Source organism: Hemicordylus capensis, chromosome 1 (genome assembly GCF_027244095.1).
Source record: "Hemicordylus capensis ecotype Gifberg chromosome 1, rHemCap1.1.pri, whole genome shotgun sequence".
NCBI classification, from domain to species: Eukaryota; Metazoa; Chordata; class Lepidosauria; order Squamata; family Cordylidae; genus Hemicordylus; species Hemicordylus capensis.
The window spans coordinates 331,777,673-331,794,926 of NC_069657.1; the positions used below are offsets into that span (position 1 = coordinate 331,777,673).

A 17,254-nucleotide genomic window follows, 5' to 3' on the forward strand; every position below is an offset into this window, starting at 1 on the left:
TTTTGGAGTTATTACCTATGCAGAGCTAGTTACACCTACACCCATTTAATGGGTGACATACTAAGTCAACAGTTGGGGGACTTTCATGGAAATGGGGGGGGGGACAGAGGGTAGAGAAGACTGCCAAAAATCACCCCTCCTCCCTTGTGTGTGTGATGTTAGTCAGTTTGGGGCATAGTCTTGCCTAATTCTATGTAGGATCCATCTTATGTTTTTAATGCGGTGATTCATTGCATAGAAGTGAATGGCAGCCATTCACTTTTTATAGCAGAAAGTAAAAGGACTACAGATTGTGGGGGCAGGAATATATCCTTCTCTCATGGCAATGGATATACCTTCTCTCATACTGTACCTTCTCTCTTGGCAATGGATGTACCTTCTCTCATACTGTACCTGTACAATAGTGTTTGGGATGGGAGCAGATTTTGCCCTCTGCTTTGTTTAGTTTCTCAAAAACTAATGTCTTCCTTCAACTTCGATGGGGAAAGGTTAGAGCTGCAGTTGGGGAAAAACTCCCTCTATTCCTTGACACTGGAGTGGGAGGGCAGGCTCTGCCCTCACTTTATCTGTATCCTCAACTGCATCACCTTTACTTCCTTGAATAGAACTTCTGTGACCTAAAGCGGGGATCAGCAGAAGATTGACTGGAATCTGCCAGTAGATCACTGGATAATTTGCAGCAGATCAACAATGGTTTCTGACTCAGAGTTTTACAACAACTTAATTTAGCACTAGGAATCTCCCTGCGTTTCATAGGCATGCGAGTGTTGATGTGCTGCATTCTATCTGGAACCTCTTACCTGGCCACAAGAAACTGATCCTCCATACCTTTCCGACAACCAAGAGATTGGTCCTGCAACACTAAAAAGAACTTATATCTTCAGTATACTAGTGGACTAAGGAAGTTACCTCCTTGTGTATATGAACAAATAGTCAACTATTGCAAAAGTGCCTGAATACTTGCAATGCTATGTGGACCATTTTTACAGGAACCTGTGCCCCCTGAAATGCCTGCTTCCTCAAGCAACATCACAGTACTGTACAGGGTAGAGGATGTGCCCTCCCTTTCCCCACTGCTAATTGTTGTTAATGTACTGTTGAAAATAATGGAATAACTTGTCTGAATTCTTTTCTTCAAGACAGCAGCAACAAAAAGGCTTCTCCCCCACCCCTTCTAAATCAAGCGGTTAGAATCTAGCCTCTCTAGTAGCTCATATATACATTTGCGCTTATATATGTAGGTCATCTCAGTGTATGGCTTATAGGAGGCAGTAATTGTTTCTGCTCTCTGAAGCTGTGCCCCATAGACCTGACTCCAGTTGGAGGACCTTGGGCTTCAAACATAGTGCCCAAAAGTGTGGAGTCTGCCTATACCTATCCTAAAGTGCACATACAATTTGAAATTATGTTGTCACTTTGTTAATGAATTATCCTATGCTTTTAAAAACACATACCATTCATCTCCCCACCCATGTTATCTCCCTCAAAAGAACTTGACAACAAACAGACTTTTTCTATTTGCAGACATAGACAAGCCCTTCAGCCTTGATTCAGAAGATGGAGAGGACCCCCATGAGTCTAAAATGGTCCAAGTTTAAGAAAGTTAAACAATATATCCTCTATAATGGCATATCGTTAGTACAGTAAAGTTTAATCTCTCCATCTCTGTTATCCCAATATCAAGTCCCAAAAAATGTTCTCTTCATATTGTCCCACATATTGAGGTGGTTATCATAAATCTATACAGCTTCTAGTCTAAACAGACAGATGAGCTATTATTATAAACTTTATAATTATAATATTATAATATTGTAGTTGTAAGATTACTGTATTTAATATAGATTTGTTTTGATGTAATTTAGATAGTATTGTGTTAGTAACCAGTTACCTATTTGAGCTGAGATTTAATATGACTCCATGAAGGTTTTCCAGTGATGGTTCTGTAAAGCTGAGAGTGGGGAGAGAACAGCACTGGAACACATTATATATTTCCTTTAAAAAATAATCGTTCTAGAAAGAAGAATTTTCAAAGAAACCATCCAAATAACATGTGAAGATGTTCAGCCAACTATTTTCTCTGTTCTGGATAGAAATCAAGGAAAGAAAGAGAGCGCACATTCCTAACTGCCCTTTCTAAATGGTCTCTTGTCAGACATATTGGCTCTAAAGGAAGAGGGAGTTTCCCAATATTGCTGCCTGGATTGTAGCTATTAGCATGAATTTTTCTTGGAATTGCTTTAGAAACAGAATGATTCATTACACTGAAGGTTGAAATGTGAATAAATATATTTTGAATTGTGCACACCCCTTTGTGCACCCTAGAGGACTGATAGTTTTTCTGCAATACAGTTGCAGTTCTCAACCACATTTTAAAACAAAAACAATCCTATTAAACTTCAATAAAACTGTTGATCAACCCTTCTAGCACTAATTTGTGAATCACAGTTTTCCAGTAATTTTCTTGGCTGAGTCAGTTACTCTTTTTGACTGTTCTTTTGTTTGAGATAAATTTTGATTAAAAAAAATAAAAATTACATCTTCTGTCTAAATTAAACTAAAGCTCATTTAATTTGTTTTAAAATGTGGAGTACATATACCCCAAAACTAATATGAAAAATGTTTTCAATAGACTGTGACATTAGCAGAAGTGAGTGGCACTCTCTACTATCAACTTCCTACATGTTATACTTTGCCACATGCAAACATTTGTATACATACTGTAAATATGCTATTAATCCTATGAGAATATGCATACATGTTTTCCATATGGATGATTTGTATTATGCGAGCCTACTCACTTCCCATTAACATCCATTCTAAATAACTGAGTTCTGTACAATAAGAGGTCTTGCTACTGAGAGATTTCTTGCTTGCTGCCTTATGCACCATAGTCTTGAGCATCTGTTGAAAATCAAGCATCAGACTTTATTAGAAGTCAGATAATTAACCATACGTGTGGTTAATTAAACTTCTATTAGTTTATTAATACTTGATATTCAACAGAAGCTCAAGACTGGTGCATAAGGCAGCAAGCAAGGATGGGATGCATTATAACCATTCTGACTCAGCTGAGAAAGTTAAGGGTTTCTGAATCCAAATAAATGAAGAATGGTTATAATGTCTCCCTCTTTTGGGGGTTGCCAACTTTTGTGTATGAACAGAAGCGCTGCTTTTAAAAACTGCATGGCAGGAGGGTCAGAAAACTATAGCTAACTTTTTTCTATCACTAAATCCATGTTAGGAGAATCTCACTTTTTTCTGAATTGCATGCTGCTCTTAAGAGACTTAGAGCTCTACTGATCTTTTTAAAGGGTAGCAGTTCTGCTTTCAGTATGTTATGTGTAAAATAATAATTTCACAAGTAATTGTGAAAACTGGGCAATGCATGGTAGTTGTGCTGGATAAATTTGTCTGGAAACACTATGGTCATTGTTTAGATGGTCCCTTTTTTTGGTCCCTTACACTATTCCCCAAGACAAACACAAAGTTCCTGTGATTAACTTCTAAAATTAGAGATGCAGGGCTCAGTTCAATGCAGAGACTATACACTCTGGCTGGCCAGAGGCGAACTAGTTTATTCGCAGGACTGGTGTGCCTTTAACAGCTGCCTGGCAGATATCCAACAGTTGCAAGAGATGCAAAAACAGTGAAGGATTCGCATTTTCAATTTCCATCTGCCACACCGGTCTCGGGCATGGAAGTTCTTGCCAGAAAAATACGAGTGCACAGGGGGGAAACTAACCTGAGGCCCTACAGCCCGAGGGCCCTCAACATATTACTTATTGATAGCATTTGAGGGGTGCCCCATGTGCTATCAAGACCTCTAGACTAGGTGTTGCCCCAGCCCCCAAAGCGGGAGGCGCTGTAGTTAGCGGGATGTCCTTCGCACATGGTTGGAGGTTTTTCTCATTCCGCTAGTCTTTCTTCGTATGCGAAAACAGATGGTAACTCTGATTATCACTCTGTGGTCACTGTTGAGCTCTGAAGCAGGCATGGCAAGGGACCCAAACAACCCGCCGAGAATGCAAAGCGTTTTGCTGCTGGCCAGTCACGCTAGCAACTGTTTTGTTTAGTGGGAAGCGGGAGGACGCTGTTTCTGGTGGGTGGAGCCAATCCGGGCCACCGCGGAAGGGAAGTCGAGCAGTGGGCGGCGCCGGCGAGCCTCTGCCCGAGAGCGGGAGGCCTGGCGGTCTGTTTAAAAGCGGCCTTGAAGTGGAAGTTCTGAGCGAGCGGGTGGCTTCTCCCGGTTAGTCGTTCTCGAAACCGGGGTGCGTGCGTATGCTGAAATGGTCCGGGCGGCGATTGTAGAGCCGTTTCCTGTTCTTGAAGTTTTGTTGGTGGGAACTCTACCTGTTGAATTTCTGGCTACGCTTCCCCTTCCTTTTTTCACCCGAGATTGTACCGATGCATGTACTCCCTTTATGCCCGTGGCCAAAATGGGAGCTAGAATGATGCAGGGTCTCCTCTTCTCCTCGCCTGCCCACGTCTTCTTGGGCTGCTGTCTTTCTCCCCCGCTCTGGAATCTTTCACGAGACAAGTTAGGTACTTCTCCACCTGCTACAAAAGTGCTTTTGCTCTTCTTCCCCTCCCCCACGCTTCAGCGTTCCTGCTCTTTAGAGGAGACGAGTTGTGAGGGCTGCTGCAGTATTTGGGCTTCTGGGCAAGAGGGAAGCTGCTTGGGAGCTTCCCAAGCAAATGCTCTGGCCCTGCCTTTTTCTCCTTTAAGAAAAAGTCCCCAGGCAGCAAACTGGTTTTGGCGATAGGGATAGCTTTCTCAGATCTTTAACTTTCCCCCTTTACAGTCCCTCTTCTCAAGTCCATCAGTGTGGACTTTGCACTTTTTAACTGTATAAATTCAGGAGAGCCAGTATCTCTGTTTGCTTTGAAGTCACACCCTGCAGGCTGAATGGATGTTCTTGGCTTAAATTTCAGCAGTAGAAGAAAACTAGTGTTTTCTCAAGGTTGCAGGAAAGGCACTTTGCAGGTGCTCAGAGATCCTCAAATCTTATTTTTATGTTGTAGTATTTATCACAGCAGGAGTGGGGCATGCCTCAAGCCCAACGTGGCTGATAGTAGTAGAAGCAAGAGGCAGAGTTTTTCTTAAGTAGTGTGCAGACAGGTGTGCTCTCCCCCAAACCTTCAAAGATATTTTTCTCCTGACCCTAGGCAGATGAGCAAAGTAGCTCAGTAAGATGTTCTATTCTTTATAGTGGAATGAGAAACTTGTATACTAGCTGGGCTGGCTGCAGAGCATCTGCGCCTCTAGCCGCCTGCCCCACCACCGCCCTTTCCCCTGCTGCTGTTGTTTTCTCTCCCATCCTGCCTGGCCGGCTTCTTCCTTCCCTGGCCGGCTGCCATCACCGCCTTCTTCCCCAGTCGCCATCCCCACTGTTTTGCCTGCCTGTCCCCTGCCATTTTGTCTGTGTGGCATGCGGCCTCCCGCTGTTTTGTCACTCATCCTGCCACTGCCCACCGCAGTTTTCTTCTGCCGCCACCACAATTTTCCCCTCTCCCACCCGTCCCGTAGCTAGCCTATCTGGCAGCTCTCCGGACTCTCGCAAGTTAGATTAGCCATGGGTGTGCCATAGAGAATTAAATATATAGATTCTAGCTCTGTGACTAACCAAAAGTGGCATTTTATTAGAACCTTTCCATGTCCATAGCAGCCCCTTGTGTTTGTGTCAGGGTTTTATGTTGACTGAGATGGCAAGAGGGTATACAGCACCAGCATTTTTTAAAGCAGTGCCAGAGGGGGAAACACGGCAGGTGAGTTAAAAGCACTCTCCTGGCACACGCCAGCTATTTCCAGCCAAAGAGTGAACTGGGCGGCAGGAAAGTAGGCTGCTGCCCTGTAGCAAGTTGAAGAAAACCCGGCTGCCGCCCTGTAGGACTTGAGGAAAACCCGGCGCGGGGGGTGGGGGTGGGGAATGGAGGGAGGGATAAGTGCAACCCCCCCCCTTGAACTTCAAACCACCCGGTTCTCGAGCCTGGGCATAAAAGGGCCTCCGAACAGGTTCGTGCACATCCCTAGTATTGACTCCATATTAGATTAAAACATCTATAATTTCAACCATGATCAATAAAGTATTGGAAATGTAGGGTGAAGGGTGCTGACATACATGTTTTGGAGTTAATTTTGATAGGTTCTTAAAAAAACAAAACACGCCAACTTAATTAAGTAGCACAGCTGGGAAATGCTTGACTAACAAGTAGAAGGTTGCCGGTTTGAATCCCCGCTATATCGGGCAGCAACGATATAGGAAGATGCTGAAAGACATTCTCTCATACTGCGCAGGAGGAGGCAATGTTAAGCCCCTCCTGTATTCTACCAAAGAAAACCACAGGGCTCTGTGGGCGCCAGGAGTCGAAATCCACTTGATGGCACACTTTACTTTACACATTACTGGCTTCTTGCTCTCTAAATAGCCAAGAGTAGCATTATTTGGGTACATTAAGGAAGATGTTTTGACGATGGACGTAGAATTGGCAACCAATTTGCTGGCTGTAGTTTGAGTTGTAGTGAAACAGAAATTGCAATTGGTTCTAACTTTTAATGATCAGTCTGATCATTATTTATTGATTTGATCAGTCAGATCAATATTTATTATTATTTATTTTTTACATTTATATCCCACTCTTCCTCCGAGAAGCCCAGAGGTTATCTTTCTCCTCACAACAACCCTGTGAGGTAAGTTAGGCTGAGAGATACATGACTGGCCCAGAGTCAACCAGTGAGTTTCATGGTTGAATGGGAATTCGAACTCAGGTCTTCCCGGTCCTAGTCTAACACTCTGACCACTATGCTATGCTGGCTATCTTGTTGCTCTGATGTCAGGATTAACATACTATGGAAGAGGATATAAATCTAGATAAATTTATTGAAAAGTGGAATCTCTTTACAGATGCTAGAATAACAACTTTCAGGATGGGAGTTTGTGTGGTAACTACACTGTGATTGTCCTCTCCTCAGTGTGGTAGTTGCGAGGGAATAGAATTTTTAAAAAGTTTTTTTTCCTTTTCCTTTTTATGGTAAGATACCTGTGTATTGACTTTGAATCATATGTTTAGAGACATAGCAGTAGGTGTGTTTTCATTATTGATATGTTGTGTATATGATGTTTATATAATTGTTATAGAACTGTGTTTAATTGTGAATGAGATGGAAACTGTAAAAGGATAAATGTGCCACACACATTTCCCATGTTGCTTAGTGCCAAAAAAAGTACCTCTTACAAGTAAGTGTTGCTGATGATTTTGGTAGCAAATAAAATAATAATGCACAAAACGTTTGAACTAGCCACAAGAAAATTTTACTCTTTTTTTGAATTAATAATGTGCAAGCAGCCAAGAACTATGACCATCATAATGAAATCGAGCCAAAGTTATTGAGAAATAAAATAATAATATGCAAATAGCCAATAAACCTCACCCCTTCCCGCCCATCCCAGCATATACACAAATCTTGCCAAATCGTACATCCCTGCTGCCCTGGTGTTCTCCTCGGCTGGAAGTAAAAGAAAGTACCCGGTGTGAGCTTGACATCCCACCCCAGTGTGTGCATGCACACTGGGTACTTCCTTTTACTTCTGGTCGAGGTGGACACCGGGGTGGTGGTAGGGTGGTATGCTGCTGCCCCAACTGAGACTTTTAAAATGAAGCACCAGTGAGGGAAAATGTGGCGGGAGGGGTAAGGGCGCCGTTAAAGGTATGCTCCCCCCTGCCTTCAGACACCCCCCCCCACTGGTTCCGTGCACATCCCTATCGAAAGGAGCAAAGTTGTTTGAGCCTTATAGTTGAGGAAAGCATACATATTTTTTCAAGAAAAGCATTTCTGCAAATTCTGCTTTTATGATAAATCTGTCAACTGTGTTAACTCTGCTCTTTAAAAATCATTATTGGGAGACTTAAGAAATGATAATATGACAATATTCAAGGCTAATAAGAGCCTCTGTTTTGTGTTCATTAGCACAGTACTTGTATATTAAATACACATGATTTTCACTTAATATTCTTCAACAGCAGAATACTTAACTCTTAGGTACTTTATAGAAGCAAGATGGCTAAAATAGTCTATGCTAATCTTTTTCCTAATTTTGGTAGTGCCAAAAAAGAGTTGTTTGGCTGCAGCTCTGTATCAACAGACAGGTTCAGTATGATCCAAATGAGCATTGGGGTTATATGTGTGAGCTGCTGTGAACATGGAAACCTCTTTCTGACCCTGCATCTTCTTTTCCTTGATCAGCACAATAGGCAACAGTTGCATGCTGAAACGTTATGCTCTCTGTACACAAAGAAACATGTGTTTAGCCTCCTCACTGGCTTCTCTGTTTTCAGAGAGGCATAATACGTATTTTGCTATGCCGTATTCTGCTCTTCTTCTGAAGACCATACATGGGAACTTCATGAGCAGGTTCTGTCCAGGATGGGGGGGGACTAACCACTTAGCTTCAGCCATGAAACTAAACTGGGTACCTTCTGACGCATGTGTGTGTGGTTTTTTGTTTTTTTAAAGAGAGGACCCACTCCACCCCCTTCTAAAAATGTAGATAGACGTCTCAACACAGCAGAGAGAGGAGTATGAAGTCTTCAAAGGAAAAAGGACACATTAAAGGTTGACCAAACAATAGGACAAGAGTGAACTTATTTACAATTTTTTTCTTTTGAAAACAAACAAGAACAGGGGTTTAGCCATGTGGTTGCACTCTGAGGGAACTATTTAACCCTAAAGATGTTTTTGGAAAAGAGTTCACAAAACTATGAAAACGAAAAAGAGGACAGTTTGGTCACTCATCAGTGATGTCTTAGATAATAATCAGTAGACAGCCTTGACAGTTCTGCAATTACATTTATTCTAGTGTGTCCATTGTTGCTGTGAAGAAATTCCTTCCTTCCTTCCTTCCTTCCTTCCTTCCTTCCTTCCTTCCTTCCTTCCTTCCTAGGAACAAAGTACTGTATAACATCCAAGGCTCAGAAAACTCAAAATCCCACAATAGAAGTGCAACTTTGAAATCAATTCTATAGTAGAGACACTATACAGAAAAAAGCATGCATTTGTTTTGTTTAGAATTGATTTTTACAAAAAGACTTATCTATCTTGTTGTCATCAGCTACTTTAGATACCCATTTACAGTGTGCTACAGGAGTGCCAACTATTGCTAAAACAATGTGCTGCGGTGCCATAGAGACAAGTACCTCTGAGGGGAACTGTTGCCTACAGAAACTCATGTCAAATCAAAGTAAACCACGTTGTCTCTGAACCACTGTCCTCTGACTTACTTCTATTTAAGTAGAGTTGAGGATCATGTTCATGCAACTGAAGGAAGCACTGATTTGTGTGTTAGTCTAAACTACAGGGGGAAAGAACATCAGTTCAGATGTTTCTTATGATCAGTTCAGATGTTTCCTTTCTTATGAGGCAGACTACAACACCTGGGGCTTTTTAGTTTAGAAAAAAAACGACTGCGGGGAGACATGATAGAGGTCTATAAAATCATGCATGGTGTGGAGAAAGTGGAGAGAGAGAAATTCTTTTCCCTCTCACACAACACTAGAACCAGGGGTCACTCCATGAAATTGATTGCCAGGAGGTCTGGGACCAACAAACGGAAGTACTTTTTCACACAACGCGTGATCCACTTGTGGAACTCTCTGCCACAGGATGTGGTGACAGCCAACAACCTGGATGGCTTTAAGAGGGGTTTGGATAACTTCATGGAGGAGAGGTCTATCAATGGCTACTAGTCGGAGGGCTGTGGGCCACTTCCAGCCTCAAAGGCAGGATGCCTCTGAGTACTAGTTGCAGGGGAGTAATGGCAGGAGAGAGGGCACACCCTCAACTCCTGTCTGTGGCTTCCAGTGGAATCTGGTGGGCCACTGTGCGAAACAGGATGCTGGACTAGATGGGCCTTAGGCCTGATCCAGTAGGCCTGTTCTTATGTTCTTATGTTTATGTTCAGGTGCTCAGGTAGCACTATAAATGACATTGTATATCTTTTTGCAGGCAATGGATCTTGAGTCAAAGCATAGCTACATAGGAAGCTTTATTCAGCCTCCAGATAAAATACCCTCTGCACATGCTGGCTTCTGGTCAAAGAATGCAACAGCTGATACAACAGACATCTCTGCACAAAACAACCAAGGTAAAGCACTGTCATGTGAGACATAACCAGAGTGAAACAAATCAGCAAATCTTCTTGGCCTGTGTTTTTGAACTGTGGTGCTGATGTGCATACAAAGAAGGTTGGGCTTTGTTGAGATCCAAGGAAAATGGCTGTAGAGACAACGTTGGCTTCAGTTACAGGGAGCCACAGAGTTTCAGCATTTTCTTCTGTGGAAAGGGTCCCAGGAACTTTAAGAAAAAGGAGAGCAGGTCCTTCCTGCTGGGGTGGCACACATCCCAATAACACCCCACCCCGCACGGCACCAGCACTTACATGGCATGCGCAAGTGCCATTTGCGTGGTCAGGATTTATCAAGTCTGTTATCGCTCATCCCCATACACTATTGTTGACATGTTCATATAATGTAGTTAGAACTTATGATTAAAGTTCATGAAGATATATTTGACCTAGGGTTTTTTAAAAAAATTAAATAAAAACTAAAATCCAATTTAAATTTTTTTAAATTATCTTAGAAGCATCAATTTTTATCAGCTCTGGGCTGATTATTGTGCAACTTTGTGCAGTTACAGCATTTGTGTGCTCTTGTGCAATTGAGTAAATGGTTCTTTTAGGAGCTTACAGTGCTAACCATGCCTGTGGGAAGTTGCACAAAATGTCAGCATAAACAAAGAGGTATAGTAGCTATGTGTTTTCAGTCTCAACTGCTGGCTGCAGGTGACTGGCTTACAAAAATCCAGTAACTGAGTGGCATGTTCATCATTTTAAAATAAGATCTGTTGTACAAAAATATTCATATACAATCTGAAAAAGAAACAACTAATCTGCCTACTTTTCCTTTAACTATAATCTTAATTAATAATTACCATCTTCACAGATTAGCTCACCAGCCTTGAATGTTCACATGTCCACCATCTTGAATTAGGGTGGATGACATCATCACAAATTATGCCATTGAGGTGTCCCTTTGTGTCACTCACTACAACTGTACCAGATTTGGTTCAAATTGGTTAGACAGTCCACAAGCTAGCCCACCTGTGCCTCAAGCATTTATGCATCTGCCATCTTGAATCGGTGTGGATGACATCATCACAAACTATGCCGTTGTGGTGTCCTTATGTGTCCCCACAACTGTACCCAATTTGGTTCATATTGGTTTGCGAAGTTGATGGGTGGTGGGAACACACACAGAATGCCAGGTGATCTCATAAGCTTTTCTTAAGGAAAGAAGGCCAAATAATAATGTTTCGCCTAAGAACACATTTAAAATGATCATGTTATTATCCAGAGGCCAGAAAATCATATTGTTATGACCACCACCGCCTCCTCATCCAGTACTGCTCCCTGCTAACTTGGCAAAGAGGCACCTTTTAATGTGATGCTCTTTATTTAGCAGGGGGAGAGTAACTGGCCCTATCCACCCCCAGCACAGTACCTCCAGTGACTGTTGCTGGTGTTTATCTTAAGTTTCTTTTAGATTGTGAGCCCTTTGGGGACAGGGAGCAATCGTGTTTGTTTATTATTCCTCTGTGTAAATCGCCCTGAGCCATTTTTGGAAGGGCGGTATAGAAATCGAATAAATAAATAAAATAATAAATAAATACTTCCTTGAGAAAAATGATACATGTACCAAATGACAGGTATTTGTTGCAGATTAGAAAATTTTTGCTAGGTAGCTAACTTTAAACCTCTTTATTCACTGAATAATATTCAGTCCTAATAAATATATGCTCTAGTTCAACTCAGCACAAGAATTATTTTCTTCTTGTGCAACACAGCACAGAAGGCTATACTAAGAGATGTAAGTTGAACTGTGTCATCTACTGTCTCATTCCTATTTGTGTGATTAGGTCATTTTGCACCTTGTAGCAGAGAGTGGGCAGATTTTATCAGTAATTGCCTGTTGGAGTCTAGTTACTCATTCTGTTGGCACATCTGTGCCAATGTGGTGTTTATAATTATATGGAACAAATCATAGGAAAAATGGGACAAACCCCTACTTCTGGTGCCTCTTCAGCATCCTAACCACTGTGGAAATGATGGGCATGTGGCTTTCTCCATTACTAGCACCTAAGCAAATATTCTGGGATAAAATGACTGGATATGTAAACTTGCAGCTTTTACAAGTTGATGTGTAGCCAGATTAATATAATTTCTCTTTATTGAAGTTAAATGCCAGAATTGTTGGCAGAGTAATCACCTTCATAAAGGGTTAAATTGCTTGTTCACCAGCTCTAGTGTTAGCCCTGAAAACTCTTCAAGAAAAGATCCATCGACTTGAGTTGGAGAGATCAAGGGCTGAAGATGACCTGAACAGTTTGTCCAGGGAAGCTGCCCAATATAAAAAGGCTTTGCAGTGTGAATCAAGTGAGAAGGGTGTAGTTCATCAGGACCTGATGCAAGAGAGGAGAGGTATTTCATATTAGCACTGATGACAGCCTTATCGGCTATATCTCATGTTGTTGACTAGATATACTCTGTTTACTCTTTCTCCTAATGTGTAATTTAGGATCTGTAGAAAATGAGACTGACAAGTGATTCAAGATTCCTTTTAGTGGATCTACCTTTTAACTGTTTTACCATTGTTTAAATAAACTTGAATATGGGTGCTGAGATGGTGAAGGAAGAGTGGGATTACTCTTCCATTTAATAAGCAAATGCCACCATGTTTTTGGAACATAAGGTCATCCTTACTATTTTCTCTTTTTCATTCCCCACAAAACAGAATGGATAACAATATTTTAAAATTATGAGGGATTTTGGCGAACTATAAAAATATCTAGACTGTGTGGTGGGTGATTTTCTGGAGCCCCAGTGTGAAGTTCTGAAGCAGCTAGATCACTTCATGCCTCTCTGGCACTCTTCACTGTTTTATGTTGGGGTGTTAGGATTCAGTCTCTAACCAGCTATTATAAAAGCAAACAAATATCCATGTTCATTTCAAAAGAATGTTCACATCATACATTGCAAATTGAGGTATAAATCTGTAATATGAAGTACATTTTCATCCCTCTTCCACCTTCTTTTCCTCCCTCAGATGTAAACACACAATTAAGAGCAGCACAGTCTCGCTGCTCCTTGCTGGAGAAACAACTAGATTACATGAGGAAAATGGTGGTCAGTGCGGAGTTGGACAAGAGAAGGGTTCTAGAACAGCAGGTGCACATATTTAATATCCTTGTCCTTCTCCCCCCCACCCCCTTTGTCCTATGTCAAAAAGGTTGTGTGGAAGTTTTGTTGGCATTGTTTTCTTCCCATATCTTGCTTGTCTGCTGCCTGAACAGATGGTGTTTTTGAACATGTAAATCAAACTGAGGAGAAATTTCAGTTGTGCAAAACTTCTGATGACCCAGCATAAGGTGTATTCATTTTTCTTTCTGTGCATTTTTGTATCATTATTAATTTTATCAGATGTATGTGCTCCCCTTCAGATGGGTAGAACATGAATCATGAAAGCACCAGTTTGGGTGGTTTCTGCAGATTCCTGTGTCTTCATTAATAGGTCACCTGCTGGCAAAAAGTAATTTACCACAGACACAAATTACAAAACAAGTAATGAGCCCTTTGAAAATGAGGGTTTGTCAGTTTATATATTACTACTTTTCCCTGGAGCTGCTGGACAGCTGTGTGTGCAAGCCACCTAAGGTACTTTTTATTTTAAGATTATATTTCTTCCTCTTCTTCTTCTTCCTCTTCTTCTTCTTCCTCTTCTTCCTCTTCTTCCTCTTCTTCCTCTTCTTCCTCTTCTTCCTCTTCTTCCTCTTCTTCCTCTTCTTCCTCTTCTTCCTCTTCTTCCTCTTCTTCTTCTTCTTCCTCTTCTTCCTCTTCTTCCTCTTCTTCCTCTTCTTCTTCTTCTTCCTCTTCTTCTTCTTCTTCTTCTTCTTCTTCTTCTTCTTCCTCTTCTTCTTCTTCTTCTTCTTCTTCTTCTTCTTATTATTATTATTATTATTCAATATTGGCAATACAAAAAGATGTCAAATGTCTTTATACATATTAATGCAAACCCATAAATACCGTTAACATCCTAATACAGTATCACATGTCTACAACTATTTAAATATTAAATATTTAAAATATTAAAGTTTTATTACAAAATGTTATAAATACTTTTAAAAGTTCTCCAAACATTCTTAATAGTTGCATTTGTTCATTATAGAGCATTCTCTTCTCTAGACTTGAGAAATAATCGGAAAACTATCTAGATGCATTCACATTCATTTGATATTTGCATTTAAAATACTTCAAAGGCTGCCACTGTACACTATAGCAATAGCAATAGCACTTACATTTATATACCGCTCTATAGCCGGAGCTCTCTAAGCGGTTCACAATGATTTAGCATATTGCCCCCAACATTCTGAGTACTCATTTTACCGACCTCAGAAGGATGGAAGGCTGAGTCAACCTTGAGCCCCTGGTCAGGATCGAACTTGTAACCTTGTGGTTACAGGGCGGCAGTTTTACCACTTCACCACCAGGGGCTCACTAAAATTTGTTTCTTGTCTTCCATGTCTTATTTTAATAATCCGAGTTAGTTTCAATAATGATCCAATCTTTAAATGTGGGCGTCTTAGCATTCTTTCCATCACAATCTCTAATTTTGCTGTTGTGAGTAAATTAGATATTAATCCCATGTGGAGATTTTTGGGACACTATCAAGAACAGGATTCTGTATCAGACATCATTTATGGTGCTGAACTTGCTAATTTTAAACTGTAAGCTCTCATTTTAAGCAAAGCTTTATGTTGGCTGCCAAATTACCATCTTGTGTACTTCTTTCAGACCCGGCTTCAGGAGGAAAAAGACCAGAATCAGGTGGAGCTATGTGCCAAACTTGACAAGCTTGACATTCTAGAAAAAGAATGTTGGAGACTTACTAGCACCCAGAATACTGCAGCAGTAAGTAAATCAGAACTGTTAGCTAGCTTTCTGAGACACTTAACAGTTGCAAGACTACCAGCAGGGCCTGCTGTTGAGAATGTGAGTGTTCCTATGGTACAGTGAAGATTACAATATTTCTCTTTCCTACTGCCTACTTCTGCCCTTGTTCCTATATTTGAAAGCTTCAGCTTTCAAGGTGGGCTGAAGAGGGATGAAAGCACAGCATTGAAATTTTAATGTCTTGTCACCCTAAAAGTAATAAGTTTTATTCACCTTTGTATTTGTCTTTTATTTTAAGGAAAAGATCAAACAGCTCGAGGAGAAGCTGCTAGAAGAGCAACATCAGCGTAAACTAATACAAGATAAAGCTGCACAGGTGGGACACATTTCTGTAACAATAAAGTAGGCTCTGCAGGTAGTCTTGTGCCTCCATTCTGCTTTAAGTTGAACTGGTACTAAGGGCATTCCATAACATGACCCGCTAACGTGCTTTTTGTATCTGTATTAATTTGGATGTATGTTTGTATTGCACTAAATTTGAGACCTGAACCACTTACGAGTGAAGCACATGCCATTTTCCTCATCGCTGCTCTACTTCTACGTTTGAAGGATATAAACATCTTGAGAACAGAATTGATATACAGATATTAGAGCTGAATTATTTGATTGCTTTTGATCTTGTAAGTAATACTTCTGTAGTATCCACTTATTCTGGTAAACTATCACTGAAGAATATTTTCCTAGATGCAAACTAGCTTTTTCAAAATGTATTGTGCTATGCGTACTTAAAGAGGCAATCACTCTCAGAACGTCTTTCACAAACATCACGGCCACAATATTCTCTTCTTATTTACCTAACAATCCATGTGTTTTGTGTAATTGAAGTACAACTTTTTATTGGAAGCAAATGGTCTCTGGCAGAATATTTGCTCTCCTTTTAACTGAGCTGAGATGTTACATTTTTTAATATTGATTATTCTCAGTCTTGGGTGTAACACTAGCTTTATCTGGACTCTGTCCTCTCTTTAATAGCATCTTCATAAGTGTCTGGCTATTTCACCTGCAGAATAGCTAGGAACTACTTTAGATTAGTGAAGGGTGCTTGCCTTCAGTCCTGTAACCAGTTCAGAAGATATTGCTGTTATTTTTGGAAAACTCCCACAAATACAATGAGGGTTTTAGTTGGACTAATATGAGCTTGCACATGACCCATCATGACTACTCCCCACAAGCCATGTATGGGAACTCACTGCGGTTTGTTGTTTTTCCTGTTCTTCTTATGTGCCTAGAATTGCAAAACAGTGGGACTCCATTTGGCAGTTATGCCCCCTACCCAAGCATTTAGTTTGGGCTGCAAAACTAATTTTGCAGGCTTAGACTAATAACATATTACGGGTTAGTTCTAACATATTGACAAAAATAGATTAACATCTTCTAGTGAAATAGCGATACTGTTCCTGACCAGGCAAGGTTGTGCATATATTGAGTAACGTTACCTGAGACTTATCCTCAATTCTGGTTTGTAATCTGCCTCCCATAATGGTTGAAGATGGTGCTCAGTGAAACATTCTATAACTAGCCTACCCACACAGAGCATCTGTGCGCTTTTTGGGGCCGGCTGTTCCCTTCTGCCCCACACTTTCTTGCCCTCCCTCCCCCTCTACTCTAAATAAAACAAAAGTAACTAAGGGGGGCGGGGGATAGGTAAACTACAGGGTAAAAGCCTGGCGAAAAATAAAACTCTTCAATAGAGATTTAAAAATCGACAAGGAAGGAGCTAAACGAATCTGCAGGGGAAGGGAATTCCAGAGAAGTGGGGCAGCAACTGAGAAGGCCCTTTCACGGGTCCTAGCGCCCTGAACCTCTCGGAAATCGGGGACCGACAAGAGGGCCATCTGAGCAGATCTGACCGGACGGGATGTAACTGGATGGGAGAGGCGGGTCTGTAGGTAAACAGGTGCCAAACCCCGCAAGGCTTTGAAGGTCAAAACCAGGACCTTAAATTGAACTCGGTAGCGAATAGGCAACGAATGCAATGACTGCAGGAGAGGTGTTACCCTGTCATATTTTCTGGCACCCACAAGTAAACAAGCCGCTGGATTCTGGACCCGTTGTAGCTTTCCAATCATCCTCAAAGGTAACCCTTGATAGAGGGCGTTACAATAATCTAGGTGGGAGATTACAAGGGCATGGATCACTGTCATTAATGCTTGCCGATCAAGGTAAGGTATATACAGTTGACTATATTAACCTTG

General features: G+C 41.2%; 1 protein-coding gene across 4 annotated transcripts in view; it reads left to right on the forward strand.

Moving 5' to 3' along the window:
- CEP57L1 (centrosomal protein 57 like 1) overlaps positions 1-17,254 on the forward strand; it is a 31,381-nt gene that overhangs the window by 8,678 nt on the left and 5,449 nt on the right. Inside the window, exons 1-6 of one of the 4 annotated variants that reach the window (XM_053298342.1) lie at positions 4,089-4,246; positions 10,001-10,139; positions 12,351-12,530; positions 13,156-13,277; positions 14,901-15,017; positions 15,298-15,375. In XM_053298342.1, coding sequence (XP_053154317.1) covers positions 10,004-10,139; positions 12,351-12,530; positions 13,156-13,277; positions 14,901-15,017; positions 15,298-15,375 — 633 coding nt within the window. In that variant the 5' untranslated portion in view covers positions 4,089-4,246; positions 10,001-10,003. Of the gene's footprint in view, positions 1-4,088; positions 4,269-4,317; positions 4,338-10,000; positions 10,140-12,350; positions 12,531-13,155; positions 13,278-14,900; positions 15,018-15,297; positions 15,376-17,254 lie in introns of those variants that run through there. The other 3 variants (XM_053298249.1, XM_053298162.1, XM_053298421.1) reach the window with 3 other exon arrangements.